This window comes from Osmerus mordax, chromosome 9 (assembly GCF_038355195.1).
Source record: "Osmerus mordax isolate fOsmMor3 chromosome 9, fOsmMor3.pri, whole genome shotgun sequence".
NCBI classification, from domain to species: Eukaryota; Metazoa; Chordata; class Actinopteri; order Osmeriformes; family Osmeridae; genus Osmerus; species Osmerus mordax.
In genome coordinates, this window is record NC_090058.1 from 13,004,418 (window position 1) to 13,022,114 (window position 17,697).

The window sequence follows — 17,697 nt, forward strand, 5'->3', positions numbered from 1 at the left end:
GCCGGCGTCCCCCCCCCCCCCACAAATCTAAATCTAGGCTGACGGAGAGTTAGGGACAGAAAAGGCTCGCCTTACGAACGGACAGAAAGACAGAGACCTTCAGAAAAACAAACAAACATTTATTGTTCACTTTACAGTTTTTGTGTTTTGTACTTTTATGTTTGGTAAACTCATATCCTTTGATATGTAGAATTTGTAGAATATTTTTCTTGTACATATTGTAAAAACTATGTAGGGTCAACAATTTTGCAGCATAAACAGAGACATTACAAGGCTTGTAGAAGAGGCGGGAATTAACAAAAGACCAAACTTAGCAAAGGCAAAGATTTAGTTGACTCACTCCAGTACTGAGTGTACTGTTCCATCTCCAAAGTGGATGTATTCACAAATCCTAGACTGGATGGCCATGCGTCTGACCGAATTCCTAAACCACACACTCAAGGCAGCTGACATGTGTATCGTGGCAATGGTGGTATTTTGATTGACAGACTCCCACTGTCCTGTGGTTGGTCCAGACTCGTGACTTTCCACCCCCCTCATAGCAATTGAAGCCTTTTGAGATCTACACATAATAACTTCTATGTCGGGTTCTTCATTGCTGTCTTGCCATTGACCATACACTGGGTAAATGGGTCTACATTGTGCTCAACACGTAGCATCACATTCCAAATGGAAGAGAATAATATAGGCAGTTCTGTTTCTCAATGCTTTACATTCATGAAATTAAGGTATGCTTGACTGTGAGATAAATCTGCTATTTCATCACATGCTTTCACCGCCAAGTCTGTAAAAACGCACCAACCAAACAACTCAAAACAAAAGTGACTACCTAATGGTTTCCTATTGGTCAAGGTAGGACAGTTTACGTGTTTACATGTCTGTGAGGAAAAAAATGGGTAGTTGTATTGTTTGTGTGTGTGTGTGTTTGCTTTTGTTTGTGTAAGTGTGTACTTATGTAATACTGTGTTTGAGAGACTTTTGGATAGTGTGTGTGCCAGACAATGTAAAGAACATGTAGTGCCACAGCTGGGCAGGTGAAGGGATTTTGAGCATATAGGGGATAGTCCTTCTTTTCATACCAAAAATTCACTTTTCTGTCAACTTCTGTCAATGATGGGCAGAATTGTTATTATTACAGAGGGCCATTGTTCACATTCATCAATGTTTGTTCGATTGCTTATGATTTTGTTAAGCATGTGGACCGCTTGCACACCTTCCACCAATTAATGTAATTGATTGATGCTTAACATTTTTCAAAAGGTTTCCACACAATATATACACCCGGAAAACTCAAGCACTCTTTATCTCAAACTATTTCTTGTTTCTATTTCTAATCGTAAACTTCTTGTGTTTGCCCATGAGTATTTTCTGTACTTCCACTAGGGCCTACATTATACTGTGAAGTGACCCCAAGCCAGGAACCCATCATCACCATCTAATTTACAAACCTCATAGAAGAAACTCTCAAAGGAAACTAGTCCACAGCTAACTGCAAAATGTCGCAGGGAAACGCCAAAGAGTCTAACCAGAATCAACCAATGGCTGGGCAGAGATTAGGTCTCTTTTTCTTATTGATTTGTATCTGGTTCACTTGGGTGTGTGCTGTATGTATGCTTTAACAGACGCTCAAAACAGTAGACCTTCTATGTAACTGTGTAACAAATCTTGATCAACTTGTAATTATCAACTTGTTGAAAGAAGCTTTTGTGTTAGTTATTTGCTCATGAGTTCGAGTTCCTGAGAGAACACACATACAGACAAACAAACAAACAGTTAGATGAAACAGTCGTTGGCACAAATCCAATTCATTACACTGCTTCCCTTCTCAGGGTGAGCTACAGAACATATTACTGCTGCAAAAGGGAAGTAGATGACTGAATGGAATATCTTTTTGTGATACATGATTGCTGTGATGACTCATGGAAGGTTTCCGATGACAACCAGGCACTAGGAACGCAGATAGACAATTTTAATAACTGCAAGGTTCATTTGGTCATACATTTGAGTTCCTGATTGTTCCCTGGCTAAGCTGTGGGATATCATGCTAATGAGTTGTATGCAACTCAACCAATCATGTGGAGACAATTTGGGGTAAGTTGAGGTCATAAACCTATAGCCAGCAGCCAGTGTTAACATGTTGTTTTAGGTTACAAAATACTTAGAAAGAACCCTAAACCTTCCATAGAGCTGATCTGAATTGCCAAAGGCAAGTGTTGTTTTATTGTTCCTGAGGATGCATCCCAGCATGACTCGTTTGTTGTCACATATTTTACAAGGATCTTTGTTTCTCTCTCTCTTTACCCTCTATTTCTCCCCTAGTATTTTACCGCAGTGCTAAATAGCTCTCAGCTAAGGGCTTTGAAACTTGATATACCTTCTCCCTGTCATACACACAAACACACACCCTTTATTCCTCCTTCTCCCCCTATTGGATGAGGGAGCAGAGAAAAAGCGTACAACCAGGTCCTGTGTACCTCAAATCGATACAGGTATTCAGAGGCCCTTTTGATGCCTGCTTCAGGCTAGGGTCAAACCAGCTCCTGATGAGTTTGGTTCTCCCTATATCACTCTCTCGTTTTTCTCATCTACCATTCTCCCACACTTCTTCTTCCTCTTTTTCAACAAGTGATTAAAAGAACACTTGGAGTTTAGTACTCACAGTTAATCTTACCCTGAACCAGAACATGATACAGTTAGCCACAGAGGCCAATGGAACGAGTCTTTATCAGTCTTTCCCTGCATTGCATGCACGTCCTCATGCAAAATGAGACGGTACATCCAATTTATCTTGTCTATTCATCAGTCAGAGAGGTTACAGAAGCAGAACCAGGCAGAAACCTCAGTGATCTTTTCCTGAGTGGGTGGATCTGTGGTTGTCATTACTTGTGTGAGGTAAACATTATTTGCAACAGAGGTTACCACAGACCTTAAAAATAATTGTAGAACAAATGATGTTCTACAATTTCTGCACACATTTACAAATGTAGTGCCTTTGTTCCCAAAATGTTATTGCACATTTTTATTTGAACGGAATGTCATGCCAATGGATTCCAGACAGTATTTTTCTGGACAGGTTTTATAAAATAAAAAAATATTAAATGAGTATTACTATCGACCATAATAATACTACTAAAGGATACATTTTGAATGATACAACAACGTTTGGGGGGGTGCAGGCTCAGACATTTTCACCTACCTCTACCTACCACACCATTCAGCCATGGACATAGTATCACCCTCTGGGTGCGAGGCAACATGGTGTCAACTAATGGTGAGAGAACAGACATTTGATTAATTTTTTAATTTTAATTTTAACCTTTGCAATGTGGGGGTCTGAGACAGCCCAACGGTTAAAAGAAAATGCTTCACTTTGTTTTTATATGCGGTAAAGTTGTCGCAATAACAGATGGGTCAGATTCAATGACCCGAAGATAACACATGGGTTAAGTGCCACGGTGATACTGGCTAATTTAGCTGTTTCTTGGAATGCAGATCGTTGCCTCAAACACCCATAGTGAATCACCAAGGGGTTTTGGGCGACTGGTAAGAGCTAACTGGAATGTCCTCCACATCTTGGTCAGGTTCCCAATCCACATACTCCTTTGTACCCCCTAACCCCCCCCCCCCCCCCCCCCCCTTCCATCTTACTTTCCCACCCAGCAAACCCCAAATCCCTCCCCCACCCTTTTCGTCCACGCAATACAGTTTCTCTCTGTCTCCCTCCACCCCTCTCATTCTTATGCTTAAACCTTAAACACACCCCCACCCCAACTCAGGTTTCTGTTAGTTTCAGGTAGGGGGAAGGGGCTTAGTGGTTGAGCTACACAGTGAGAAAGACAGACAGGGAGCACCCATCCAGGTGACTGACCAGAGGAGAACCGATCTGCTCCACCTTTGTCTACATCCTGCTCTGCGGTACATGAACATTTCAGTTCCTGCAACCTTTTTCAACATGTAATTGAGCGTTGTCATGACAGACTGCATCCTTGTAATGGTTTTGGACGTTGCATTCAGACAGATGCTCTTTTTGTTGCACTGTCCAATGTACTATTATGTTGTTTTCAGTCCCAAGAATTTCAGTGCCCAGTCTGACCTTGTGTTGTTCTGTGCACCTGACAATAAAACTTGAAACTTCAGTGCACTGTACTATGTGATATTGTAGTTAGGATTATATTTTTACACTGGGCCTACAGACCGAAAGGGGCCGACACGGAAGTTTTCCCCTGTTTGTTTTACCTTCAACAGGTAAGATGGGTACCTGTCTGGACAGGACAATAGGGCCTTTGTCATGTGATCAGGTTGGGATGTGTTTCCCACAAGGATGGAGAGTGGGGGGTCTGGGGGGAGCGTGTGGTGTCTGTATGCATGGCTAAATATACTTTATGGTAGGCTGCTACAATAGAGGACAGGTGGAGTCCAGAGTAGAGGCTAGGATAAAGTCACAAACAAACTTACTGGTAAACCAGAGGGCCATGGACTCTTCAAGGGAATCATGGTAACTACCCTATGAATTATTCACCAGTCCTGAGTCAATTATTAAAGTTGTTGTCTTTGTCACCATAGCTCTTCCTGTTTGCGTAAATTCTTCGGTGAAGGGAAAACACATTACTTGTAGCATGTAGTTGTTTTTGAGCTAAGTGGTCCCACCAAGAGCAAAACATTAGTGCTCGATAATGAATTAGGTAAATAGAGGATTACGGACACAAACAACAGATTGGTGTACTTTCTCTGACTCATCTCCTTGCAGTTTTCAAAACAGAGAATTTGACTCATTTATTTAATCCAAGATGCGTAATTTGCATGGGTATTAAGAGAAGTCCAACATAGTGGTCTAAAATCTAATTTGCACTATATCTTGTGCCCAAAGCCTTACAAGTTGTAATCCATTGAATCTATTATTTTTAAGTTTCTACAGAATGTTTTAAATTGATATCCTACATACTATCAGGAAGAAAAAGTACTCCCTGTACAGGAACACTGAAGAATGTATTGAGAACTAATAACTATTCTCCAATGGTTAAAGGGTGTTTTATTTCTATAAAAGTGTACCAAAATGTTCCACTTTGTGGTGTAAAGTTATATTTGGCCTAATTTTAACTGGTCAATGATGTTCATGAATATAGTAAGAAACAAGTCTGACAGGGTGTATGTATTTAAACCTGAAAGGTGAAACCAAGTTTTATTTAACATTTACAATCACATTTTACTTGCGATGTTATCACTTATCCATGTGTTAATAAAATTGTCAAAAAAAAGCGTTTAGAAGGAAACTATCCCCGATGGGATTTTCCATAGTTGACATGTCTACATAAAAAAACACACGCAAATTATTCAAATACAGCACAAAACGATCTGTATGGAAATCAGAAAGCAGGAATTTAAAGTCCACAGAAAGTTGACCTCGGGCTCAGTGCTGACTGTTCTTTCAATTTAAAATATGTCACTTCTATGTAGGTAATGTAAATGTCCCCCCTTTGAGAGCTTATGTCCTCTACTAGTTGCCAACCCATGTCTCCATCCCTGCTCTTACAACCATTTAAAAGGATGTTTGACCGGAGCATATTCAAATCATTTTAAGTGTGTAATTAACAGGATTAAACAGTTATACATTTGCAGAAGTTTGTAAACACCCCAACATTTGACATGAGTGATGTTTTGTTGTGGCGGGGCAAACAACGAGCCCATACAAAATGCAAATGAATGTTTAAAATGGAGGTGCAGAGAATCGAACAGAATGATTATTTCACGATTTATTAAACTAGAAATTTGTCACAAGAAAGCATTGAACCAGAATACAAAAATCTAGCGAGTGTAAGTCACTGATTCACACAATAAAAATAAAAAAAACACGGATTAGGGACATTTACTATACAAAAGTCGACAAGTAGCCTATCAAGTAGCCATTAACAAAGATCCATTGCGTAAAATAGAAGCGCACCTTTAAGGGACAGTCCCCACAAAGCGCCTCAACCAACGTTATTACGTTGATTTCCCGGGCACAAATATTTACGTTAAATTACAAATCAGTCCTAAAAAGACCCGTGACAAAAACAAGCCAGAGCGTGGGTGTACAGTGGGCTTCATCCTTGTACCACGAGGCGCGTAATTCAAAAGCCCAGTTCCAAAACTTGGCCCTGGGGTGATAGGGAATGTGATGAGCATGGGTGTCGCTAAAGGAATTGGCATGCACCTTTCCCTCCAAATAAGACAAAGTCGGGAACGCAGATTGGCTTTAAAAATCTGGAAAATGTCGCCCATTTGAAATATTGCATGTCCACTTTAACAGCTGATGTTAGTCTGGGCGGTCTCCGTTTAGCGTTGATGTCCCTCCGGCTTTCAGAACCGACCGTGCAGTACAGAGCCTGCCAGGATGACTGGGATGAGTAGCGTGAAAGCGCTTGACTGCAAGGACAAACCAGCACCTTTCACAGTGGCATTGCCCATGCTAGCGACGTTGGTAGTCGTATTGAAAGTTGTGCCTGCGCTGGTTTGGTTGGCCGTCGGGGCAATTGTGGTCCCATTCTGTGCATGGACCTGAAAAATAAAGACCAGACACGTGTTTCAGTGCCAGGACAATGGTCAAACAAATGTAATGTGCAAGTGTTCAACTTAAGCCACGGCAACTTAGAAACGGAACAGGTCGAGAAGGGTCACCCCCATGTATTCTAAACGAATTTAGACTAACATCTATACAAATGCACAACTCTAAACATTTTCAACATGTCCCTGATGATTAGAAACGGCTGTAGCCAATATAATTTGGAACGCCTCCGCGTCCAAAAGTACAAAAATAGCCAGTACAAAATTAGGCTGGCACAATAGTTTTTTAAATTTAAAACAAACTAAACTAACAGCATAACTTTAAACACGTTTGATACATTTAGGAAAAATGACAATTGCCTAATAAATTCATATTAAGTTAAACATTATGGAAAAGAGAAATCACCATACCTGACACGAAAGGAGCATTGCAAGCATAATGACTCCAATAAATACTTCAACAAATTTAGTCATCTTGATCACGTTACTGCGGCTGCTAAGACTGAATCAAATGAGAGAAGCCAGCGAATTTATATCCCGATGAGTCTGACGTCATCAGGGGCATTTCTTCAAATCCTTTCTAGGTGCTACCTTTTTCTAGCTAATTGCTCCTAAAACAGAAGTAGACTAAAGCTAATATCAAAGGTGAATGGCAATCAGATAACGATGTTCTTAATCCGTTCAGCCTCATGCAAGACATTTTCGGATTTTATGGGGGGAACCATTTATGAGCCTACGCTATCTTCGTTCTTGTCTACGGAAATGTTATACATATGCCTTTAGCGACCTCTTGTGGCAATTTTGCACAAATGAGAACGCATTCGATTCTAATATTCGTTTGTCCCTTCATCGTTTCCGTAATTTCCCCCATTCTTCCGGAAGACACAGCGGTCGGAATTAATCAACCCACTAACAACAAACAACTTGGTTTCTTTTGAGCATTGTAGCACACCTGAAGAGTAGACTACCACACATGCTGCTGTGCCTGATTTCGGCAGTAAGCCCGAGTGTAGCAAGATGGGGTACGAGGGGTCGCCGAGGCGCCGCACTCCCCTTCAACTCAATTCGCTGTCAAAATGTCACCTCAACCGAAGGCACGGCACAGTCTACAGTTGCTCCTGCAGCTGGACAGTACCGCAGCAGTGTGCTACTGCCCCGCACTGAGTTCGCCATGAAAATATCAGGGCAGCAGCTTTTGGACCGGGAAATAGAAATACAACGGGTAAGCTTTTGATAGCTACTAGTGTTTACAACACTATGTCTTTATCAAGGATGGATGTGTTAACGTGGTTTCCCTGCTTCTGTTCTAATGAGTTAAACAGCATAATTTAGCAGGATAACTGAATGTCTTGCATGTCCATCTTTTCAAACCGGAAATGATTGTTTCCTTGCCCAGAAATGTGGCTTTTCAGAGCTTTACTCGTGGCAGAGAGCGAGGAAGGCTAAGAAAGTGTTCTGTCTCCATGATGGACCCCCTTACGCGAACGGAGACCCACATGTCGGACACGCCCTCAATAAGGTACACTATTTTAACAAGAGACAATTGAGCACAACATGCAATGTCAATGACCAAAAACAACAGTGTTGACACATACCTACAGTATCTGACAATAGGCCACGTACCTATTTTACAATAAGTCACTGTTTTTTCTAGATCCTGAAAGACATACGGAACCGCTTTGAAATGCTGAGGGGGAGACAAGTCCACTACATTCCAGGCTGGGACTGCCATGGGCTGCCCATCGAGCTGAAGGCACTTGGAGAACTGGGAACCAGTGGACTTGGCCCCCTGCAGATTAGAGAGAAGGGTGAGAAAAGGAGGAGCAGAGGCAGCCTCTGATCTAGCAAGACCAACTCCTAATTTAAATGGCAAATATTCACACGCATTTAAGTCATTTGCGTGAACGTCTGCCAATGGCCTAGTCCGTCAGTAATTATGTATTATATTATAGTCATCTCGTCCTTGTTCTGTAGTTGAGTGCTAACACTACCATTTGTTGTTGGAATTCTCTATTACAATTACACCCACAAGTCTTTCTATAGCTTCAGTGTCAGTCACAGAGACGTACATTAACATTTAGTCATTTAGCAGACGCTCTTATCCAGAGCGACTTCCAGTAAGTACAGGGACATTCCCCCCGAGGCAAGTAGGATGAAGTGCCTTGCCCAAGGACACAACGTCATTTTGCACGGCCGGGAATCGAACCAACAACCTTCTGATTATTAGCCCGACTCCCTAACCGCTCAGCCATCTGACCCCCTTGATAGGAGACTTGATACCAAAGCAGTCGAGAGACGAGACTGTCTGTACCTAAAGTCGGTTCTCTCCTCCCTCTTCCTGTAGCCCGTAAGTTTGCAGAGGGCGCCATTTCTCGTCAGCGCGCCGCATTCCAGCGCTGGGGCGTGATGGCGGACTGGGACAAGTGCTACTACACCTTTGACGGGACGTACGAGGCGGCACAGCTCAAGGTCTTTCAGGAGATGCACGGCAAGGTGCGTGCATCACGGCATTTCAGTCTGTACACGAAGACCCCCCCCAAGTCCCATCATAGGTTTGCCGTCGGTCGGAAGTTCATATTCCTTCGATCCATTCCAGAGCGAGCTCTCAAATGTGATGGTGTTTGTCGTTTTCTAGGGGCTGATCTATCAGGATTATAAGCCTGTGTTCTGGTCACCCTCATCAAGGTAGGCAGCACAACCGAGTTTTCACTAGTTGTAACAGCTAAAGTTGGTCCCCGTATAGCCCCGGCTTTGTTTTTGCCCACACTTCTCCCTCTACCCCCCCCCCCCCCCCTCCCCCTTGTCTCTAGGACGGCCCTGGCAGAGGCAGAGTTGGAATACAACCCCCACCATGTGAGCAAGGCCATCTACGCGACCTTCCCACTGGCCACCCTGCCCCCCAAGCTGGCCCTGGGGACTGCGGACCTGGGCGACATCTCTGTGTTGGTGTGGACCACACAGCCGTGGACCATCCCTGCCAACCAGGCCGTGTGCTTCATGCCAAATGCCCAGTAAGAAATGCCCTGTCGGGTTCATGGACACGTTTCCTCTCTAATGTCACTTCCCTTCTTCTTGCATGAACTGCCACGCATCATGTCTGATTGAAACGCTGAAACGGCGCATTGTAGTCATGAAACAGGAAGTGGTCATCGTTTAGGTTGATCACAATAGCAACGACGACGTCTCCTCCCGTGTACAGGTATTCAGTCGTGAGGAGGGCAGACAACTCGCAGGTCTTCTTGGTGGCCACGGAACGCATAGCCAGTCTGTCCACGCTGCTGGGCACTGAGCTGGAGAGTGTTGGCACCTTTACAGGTAGACTGCCAAACACACACACCCACACACTCTTTACGGTTTCAAGTTTGCCACACAACATGCAGCATGCAATGTTCTTCTTTGAGCCCCTTCACTTAACTCTCTTCGCTCCGTCCAGGTTTAGATCTTGAGGGGGGAATCTGTCATCATCCCACAATTCCAGGGAAAAAAGTTCCATTGTTACCCGCTAATCACGTGACCATGGGTAAAGGCACAGGATTGGTCCATACAGCACCAGCTCACGGCATGGACGACTACAGTGTGGCCTCCCAGTTCAAACTGCCAGTGGTATAATTTCACCCGTGTTTCATCAACTAACAAGTTGAGATGTATGACTTCTAATGGGTCCTACCATCCTACAAAACAAACCGAAACCCAAACAGTCCTGTTAGCTTTTAGGGGCTATTTTGGCATTGTAGTTGCTCCCCTTAAATAAATAATAATTGGTCTCTATTGTGTGAATGCGCAGGAGTGCATTGTGAATGAAGAAGGCAAGTTTACCGAGCTGGCAGGTGCTGAGCTACACAACCTGTCCGTTATGGAGGAGGGGACCGACGCAGGTAATTAAAGTGCGAGAGAGAGAGTGGTCAATTGTATGCGTGTGGCTCTGTGTACTTGGAACTGGCTCTGCTCCAGCTGAATAGCTGAAAAAAGCGATGTCATGAATGGGTTTAGGTTGGTTGAGGGGCAGTTCTATGGGCGTATGTGAAGCCCTCTGTGACATGCTTGCATGTGAAAAGGGCTAACGAATACATTTGATTTTATTAAATAATTGTATTTGCTTTGAGTCACCCTGTGTGTTTGTGTGTAATGTATATGCTTGTTTGTGTGTCAGTGATCTCCATGCTGAAAGCATCTGGCACGCTGGTGAGTGAAGAGAAGTGTGTGCACAGCTATCCGTACGACTGGCGGAGCAAACAGGCTGTGGTGATCAGACCCAGCAAACAGTGGTTCATCGACACGGCCAACCTCAAAGACAAAGCCAAGGTGAGAGTCGACTGAACGATGAGACTGGAAGACACTGAGAAGGAATTTCCTGCCCAATCAGGCTCAGAGGGGTTTTTACAAAAGTGTAGATTACTCTACAAACAAGGCTCCTCATCCGCACAGCTGAATTATGGTTCTGAATTGATGACAGGATATTTGTAGGATTTGAAAGGTAACCTATTTCTCTTATTAGGTACGGTTTGATCTTTTTAGAAAGAAAGTATGAAACATCAGCCTCACCCACTGAAAGTAGCTGGGTAAGGACACTTATCATGGAAAGCAAATGTCCCAATGACCCTCTTGTCTTTTTGCCTGTTTGCTGTTTGTGTGTGTGCACAGGACGTGCTGCAGAAAGTTCGTGTGGTACCCGAGTCAGCGCGGGGCAGTCTATTAGCCATGCTGGACAGGAGGACGTACTGGTGCATCTCTCGCCAGAGAAGCTGGGGGGTTCCAATCCCTGTGTTCTATCACAAGGAGACAGGGGAGCCACTGATCAATACGTAAGCACACTCACCCACTCACCAGGTTATTTCCATATGCAAACCGTTTACCCAAATTAAACTTACCTTGAACTTGCCATCCTTCGACCCCCCCCCCCCCCCCCCTTCTCCTCCAGTCACACCATATCCCACATATCCAAGCTGTTCTCAGAGAAGGGCAGTGACTGCTGGTGGGAGCTGCCCATGGACTCACTGCTGCCCCCGGAGGTGCTCAAGAAGGTTAGCGGAACAGCACGGCACAAATACGGCCGAATGAAAAAGCCCCTTTTCACTTTGAGGCGGTTTAGATCTCATGGTTAGTGTGTTACTAATGTGTGTGTGTGTGTGTGTTCAAGAGTAAGGAAGGAGATGTGACAGACTATGAGCGGGGACAGGACGTGCTGGACATCTGGTTTGACAGCGGAGCATCTTGGGCCGCTGTTCTACAAGGTGAGTTAGGTCACACACACACAAACATGATCTTAATTGAATTGCGTATCTCCAGGGCAACGCTAATGCCCCTAAATCCAGATTAATCAGCCAGTGAAGTTGTATTCTATTAGCGTTCAGGGTTCTTAGAATCATCGCCTTAGAAACATGGAATAAGTCATTAATACTATCAGTACCTACTCACTATGCCAACCCTCTATCAGCGATTACTTAATCTCCATCAACACCAGTCCTTTTGCCAAATTGGAATTGCTGTATTCATTCTATTTACTGTAGTCAACAATATCCCTTTCCCTCAACTACCACTTCTCTATAACTGCACTACACCTACATTAATGTATCATTGGAAATTGTAATTTAGACTTGTATTAAATACAGATATTTTGGTCTTGGATGTTCCTTGAATTCATCCCAGTATAGGGATGAATACAGTATATACCGTATGTACTTTACTGTACTCGTAGTCTGTGGTTGTGTTGTCATTCCAGAGGAGGTTGAGGTGGACTCTGAAGAGCCAAAGTCTCGACTCAGCTGGTTCACACCTCCCTTGCTTCAAACCAAACTGGCCCAAGGTTGATCACCCAGTCTCCCTCCCCAGACCTCCTTCTTTCCAACCTCCTCCTGTCTCTGGCCATCTCTTTTCTCCTTTTTTTAAAGTTTTCTTGTCTCTTTCCCTGTCAATCTCTCTCTCCTCCTCTCCTGTGCACGTCAGACTCTCTCCGTGTGGAAGCTGAGCACTGTGGAGTTAGTTTCTTTTCCAGGATTCACTCTCACGCACGCACAAGTCCTACCTCGTAATGCTGTCTTTCTCCCCAGTGTGTATGTTCATAAAAAATGGCTGGCCAACTTGCAATGTCTATCGCTATCTTTCACAGTAAATTGTTATGTACTCAGTAGGTGCCTGTATTCAAAGCGATGTACAAATACTGCCTATAGAAAGTACACCAGAAGAAGGATTGGACTTGAATAGTTCTATATGTATACATGTGTACATATATCTATGTATTTCTGTGGTTTCAAATAGGGCATCTGCTCAAGGGCATGATGGCGGCAAAACGGGAACAACAAATTGAGCGTCGTCTGGTTTTGCCCCCCTGGTTTTGCCCCCCCCCCCCCCCCCCCCCCCCCCCCCGAGGCTACTGGCTGATCTGTTCATGATGCTTCAGTGTCTTTACTAACAGTGGCTGCTACGGTCTCTCGCTTTTCTAGACTTTTCCGTCTTCTGTGTGGAGACTCGCCGACGTTTCTCCTGACACCTAACCGTCTGTGGTTCTCAGTTTTTAATCTCCAAACGAATGTCATGAACCGTTCGAATTGTGTGGTTCTGTTTGTCATTCTCTCTTTTCGTTCTCTCTCTCTCTCACACGCACAGAGTCCGACTCCACAGCTGATGTGTATGTGGAAGGGAAAGACCAGATCGGAGGCTGGTTCCAGTCCTCTCTGCTCACCAGCGTGGCCGTGCGGAACAAGGCCCCATACAAGTGAGTCATGTGTGTGAGAAATAGGGGAGCGTAAGCATACCACAAGCCTACGTGTTTAGATTTAAAAGACATTTACATTTAGTCATTTAGCAGACGCTCTTATCCAGAGCGACTTACAGTAAGTACAGGGACATTCCCCCCGACGCAAGTAGGGTGAAGTGCCTGAAGGACACAACGTCATTTGGCACGGCTGGGAATCGAACTGGCAACCTTTAGATTACTAGCCCGACTCCCTCACCGCTCAGCCACCTGACTCAAGACAAAACCGCACGTGACTATATTGCCCCCCGGTGGCAGGTCCCTGGTAGTTCATGGGTTTGCTGTCAGCGAGAAAGGAGAGAAGATGTCCAAGTCACTGGGTAACGTGGTGGATCCGGACACCGTCATCAATGGAGCGGATGTAAGAGCGACACACACGGACAACATGTTCATCTTACCAGCCATATCCTCAGAAACCTAGACACACACACACGCCACTTCCACTCGCATTGGCTGATCTCTCCCTCCCAGGACCCCAGTCTCTCCCCGGCATATGGGGCGGACGTGTTGAGGTGGTGGGTCGCAGAGTCCAACGTCTTCTCCGAGGTCCAGATCGGCCCCACGGTGCTCAACTCGGCCCGAGACAGCATCAACAAGGTGTCCACACGCCTGCTTCCCTGGCTCTCACATCCCTGTCCTCTGGTCCTCTCCACGCGTGGGGGCAAAGTAACATTCATTTGCATGCCATGCACATAAATCAACGGCTATACCTTCATTCGGGTGAACACTGATTGTATGCAAGCAGCTTAACCCCTGTGCCGCCTTCAGGTCACAATGACCCGAAGGTTCACAATGACCCATCGTCGTGTTGCGACAACTTCACCATACAAAAACAAAGTGAAGCCTTTTCTTTTAACCGTCGCGCTGCGGGGGGTCTGAGAAAGTGCGACGGTTAAAAGAAAATGCTTCACTTTATTTTTGTAGAAGGTAAAGTTGTCGCAACAGGACGGTGGGTCACAATGACTGAAGGGTCACAATGACCCCAAAGGTTACACAAGGGTTAGGGAGAGGCACATATCTGCCTTATCCCACAGAACGTGTCAGTGCAAGCTTCACCTATTGTCCAAAGTGTGACATGGCAAACAGCTTGGTTCCTGCTTAGTTCTCTTCTTCAGAGAGAACTAAGCAGTGTGCAGAGCGAGGTGTGAACTAGATGTGTAAATACTTCCTTTGTATCAGGCTGCGGACTAACAACCTTGTTCTTCTCTCCTTTTTGAAGCTGAGAAACACTCTGAAATTCTTGCTGGGGAACCTGCAGGGCTTTGACCCTCGCACCCAAGCGGTGGACCCCAAAGAGATGCACTACATTGACCAGTACCTTCTGCACCAGCTCAGGGAGTACAGCATGAAGGTGTGTGTGTGTGTGTGTGTGTCTGTGTGTGCATCTTCCTATGGAAATTATGAGTGTATGCATTTGGGTATACTTTGCCTGTGTTGTGATGGTATTTGTGTGTGTGTGTGTGTGTGTGTGTGCTAGGTGACAGATGCCTACAGTGAGTTTGACAATGGCAGGGCCATCCGCGTCCTCCAAGCCTTCATCACCAGGGACCTGTCCAGCTTCTACTTCAGCATCATCAAAGACAGGTACCAGCACACTCAGCCGCCAGATCATTGGAACCATTGTTTTTTTCATGACTTCACTTTGTGCTTTATTTATAGTGACAGGAAAGGCAGGCAGGGAGGGAGAGAGGATGACATGCAGTAAATTAGCAGGGCTGTAATCAAACCCGGGCCCCAACGATAGGGCCTTAGCCGATGTGGTACTTGCTCTACGATTAGCCACACTAACGGTGACCCCTAACCATTTCATTCTACTAAATTAAGCCATCACTATTGTTAATAACTTAATTTATTATTTAATAATAAGCTGTAAAATGTGAATTCTCAATATCATACACTACTATGACTAGAACCCTTCCTAGTTTACAATACTGTCCTGTGTCATAACAAAATAACAGCTACATTTCACCAGTCCCGCTCTCTCTGTCCTAGGCTGTACTGTGATCCTGAAGACTCGTTGGCACGGAGGTCATGTCAGACGGTTCTGGAAGAGGTTCTGGACGCCCTGACTCGCTCCATCGCTCCCATCCTGCCTCACCTGGCAGAGGAAGTCTACCTGTATGCACCTGGACATGATGGTGAGTATGAGAGAGTGATGAATCGTGATGTTTGTGGATGTTTGTGTCATTGCAGCCTTGTAGTGACTCGTGGCTCCTGTACGGCTGTTTCTCTCCAGCGGAAGAGACGGTGTTTCGGAGTGGGTGGGTCAAGAGCAGTTCGGTGTGGCGGAGGCCAGGATTGGAGGAGGCCGTAGAGGGGGCGTGTGCCATCAGGGACTCCTTCTTGTCTTCTATCCCAGGACGCAATGCTGCAGAGTATGACCTCACCATCGCCATTGAACCAGGCCTATTTTTTGAACTAATGGAGGTGAGAGCATAAATACAACATATGGTATTGGTAAATATAAAGCTATTATGTATGACCAAAATGAGTTCTGAAGGTCCGAAATAAACAAGAATTTCATGGTAAAAAAAAAAAAAAACTAAGAATCTGAATTTGTACGGGGGTTTCCATACTTTTAAGCAGCACTATATGCTATCATCTAAGCTCTCCTCCATCTCTCTCCACAGTCTCTCCAGGAGGAGCCCACCTCCACCTGCTCTCAGCTAACAGAAATGATGATGTCATCACGGACCACGCTGGCCAGCGCCCTGCCCAGAGACCTGCCTGCTGACGCCCTAATCAGCAAGGGCAGCTTCCTCATCAACCTGGAGGGTGAAAAACACATTCTAGGCTACCATGCTACTCTGGGCTAACACACCACACTATGCTACTACATTAGGCTAACAGTTGCAATGACATGTGCCATCACACAGATTTCTACTTTCATGCAGGAACCTTTGAATGTTCTGTTTGTTTAGCCTCCCACCGTGGGAGCTAATGGGTATTTTGCGGTGGGCAGTTGGCTTCAGAAATACCAATGACCTCCCCTGTCTGTCTGTCCAATCAGGGGGGGTTATCCGTGAGGACAGTGCCTACAGTGTGGCAGCAGTGCCCACCTCCATGGCACGATGCCCGCGCTGCCGTCGCCACACAGCCGAGTCAGCAGACTGCCTGTGCCCTCGCTGCCAGACGGTCGTCGAAGGGCCACACTGACACTTCCCGCCGTCGGCCCTGACAACTGACAGCCTGCAAACAACATCCTTCTGTTTCCGTGCCAACCAGAAAGGGGAAAAAAAGACTTGCCCTCTGTAAACATTTACTTCAGTGGTGTCCACTGGACAACTCATGGGCCAGCTTAGCTTTCGCTGCTTAGTAAAGCACTGTGTGGTTGTTTTAGAGACAGTCTGTTGGTTTAAGAAACTGCCACACGCACGAGTCTGGCACGGATGTGGACACAGTGTTCGTCACCACAAGAAGAGGGAAAAGCCTGAGGTTGACCAATATTTTGTTAAGCAGTTTGTTTTATTTATATATTTTTTGTTCGGTCATTGTATCTTAAGGGCTAAGCAGTTCTTTATTTTACACAAAAGAATGGCAAACGTTTAATAACCACTTCAATATAGTTTGGGAAGAAAATGTGTTCAACATGAAATACAGGGGTAGAGCTACAATAAAGAATGCTACATTTGGAGCCATTGATGAAATGGAAGTCTACATGTGTCTAAATGCAAGCATGGATGACATACATGGCATGGAACAGATCTGTATTCTATTTCTTGTGTTGAAACGGGAGCCACACTTTAAACTCGATGTCACTATGTGATAAGGCGAGAGGAGTGGAAAGGAAAAGAGAAGCTGATATTGGCATCACTTAGTTATAAGGGTTTGGGTGACTATTCTTCCATCTTGTAAATGTCAAACTGTATAAAACCTTCTTTGTAAACAGTACTCAATTAAATGATGTACAGAAAATGGAAAGCGTTTCAGAACGAGAATTGTGGTGCCGGTGTGTACTTGCATGGTTCATAGAGAAAGTGTTTTGCAACCCTGAATTTGCTGGAGCAAATGGTGGTCAAATTTGAACTATTTATTGTAATGCTGCACTTATATATATAACATTGAACCCTAACATGTCTTTTCTCTCTGTATAATACATATTTAAAACGATTCTAGTTCCAGGTTGATTACCCCCCACCCCCTACCCCAAAAGACCACAGGTCTTACTGTAAGCATGAAACTTTTATTCTGTATTGCGAGAGCACTGTAAGTCCTCTAGACCTCCAAAACCTAAATTGAGGATACAGGCAGAGCTAGTACAGTACTGAATATAAATAACCCAAAGTAATACCAATCGTTCAAAAAAGAATTATATGATACATTACGTTAATCTGTGAGAGGGAGGAATGACTAACATTGAAGGAACATGGGTCTGACACATGCGAAGCACTCTGCAATCTACACGG

At 44.7% G+C, this 17,697-nt stretch overlaps 1 protein-coding gene and 1 long non-coding RNA gene across 3 annotated transcripts; one reads left to right on the forward strand and one right to left on the reverse strand.

Annotated features, from left to right (window-relative positions):
• Window positions 1-5,735: 5,735 nt before the first annotated feature.
• On the reverse strand, window positions 5,736-7,026 carry LOC136949329 (uncharacterized). The gene is made up of 2 exons (XR_010877417.1): window positions 6,952-7,026; window positions 5,736-6,534 (listed from the first exon to the last, which is right to left on the reverse strand). It is a non-coding gene; the product is annotated as an uncharacterized lncRNA (long non-coding RNA).
• A 403-nt stretch (window positions 7,027-7,429) lies between these two features.
• On the forward strand, window positions 7,430-17,401 carry iars2 (isoleucyl-tRNA synthetase 2, mitochondrial). 2 transcript variants are annotated; one of them, XM_067242678.1, is made up of 23 exons: window positions 7,430-7,762; window positions 7,937-8,059; window positions 8,195-8,348; window positions 8,885-9,033; window positions 9,176-9,225; window positions 9,351-9,551; window positions 9,740-9,855; window positions 9,974-10,143; window positions 10,325-10,415; window positions 10,691-10,842; window positions 11,182-11,342; window positions 11,459-11,561; window positions 11,678-11,771; window positions 12,260-12,343; window positions 13,144-13,252; window positions 13,550-13,652; window positions 13,763-13,888; window positions 14,511-14,642; window positions 14,769-14,875; window positions 15,284-15,429; window positions 15,528-15,718; window positions 15,922-16,066; window positions 16,302-17,401. In XM_067242678.1, the coding sequence occupies exons 1-23, from the start codon at window positions 7,514-7,516 to the stop codon at window positions 16,445-16,447; spliced, it is 3,102 nt and encodes a 1,033-aa protein (XP_067098779.1). In that variant the 5' UTR covers window positions 7,430-7,513; the 3' UTR covers window positions 16,448-17,401. The 2 variants fall into 2 exon arrangements, with proteins under 2 accessions (XP_067098779.1, XP_067098780.1); XM_067242679.1 differs by lacking the exon at window positions 12,260-12,343.
• The last annotated feature ends 296 nt before the right edge of the window (window positions 17,402-17,697 follow it).

Bases quoted from the DNA above. Each gene is read 5' to 3' on its own strand.
- iars2 (XM_067242678.1), top strand. From the start codon at position 7,514: ATGCTGCTGTGCCTGATTTCGGCAGTAAGCCCGAGTGTAGCAAGATGG. The intron at 13,653-13,762 runs GTAAGAGCGACA...TCTCCCTCCCAG, and splicing joins CCGTCATCAATGGAGCGGAT to GACCCCAGTCTCTCCCCGGC. The intron at 16,067-16,301 runs GTGAAAAACACA...CTGTCCAATCAG, and splicing joins CTTCCTCATCAACCTGGAGG to GGGGGGTTATCCGTGAGGAC.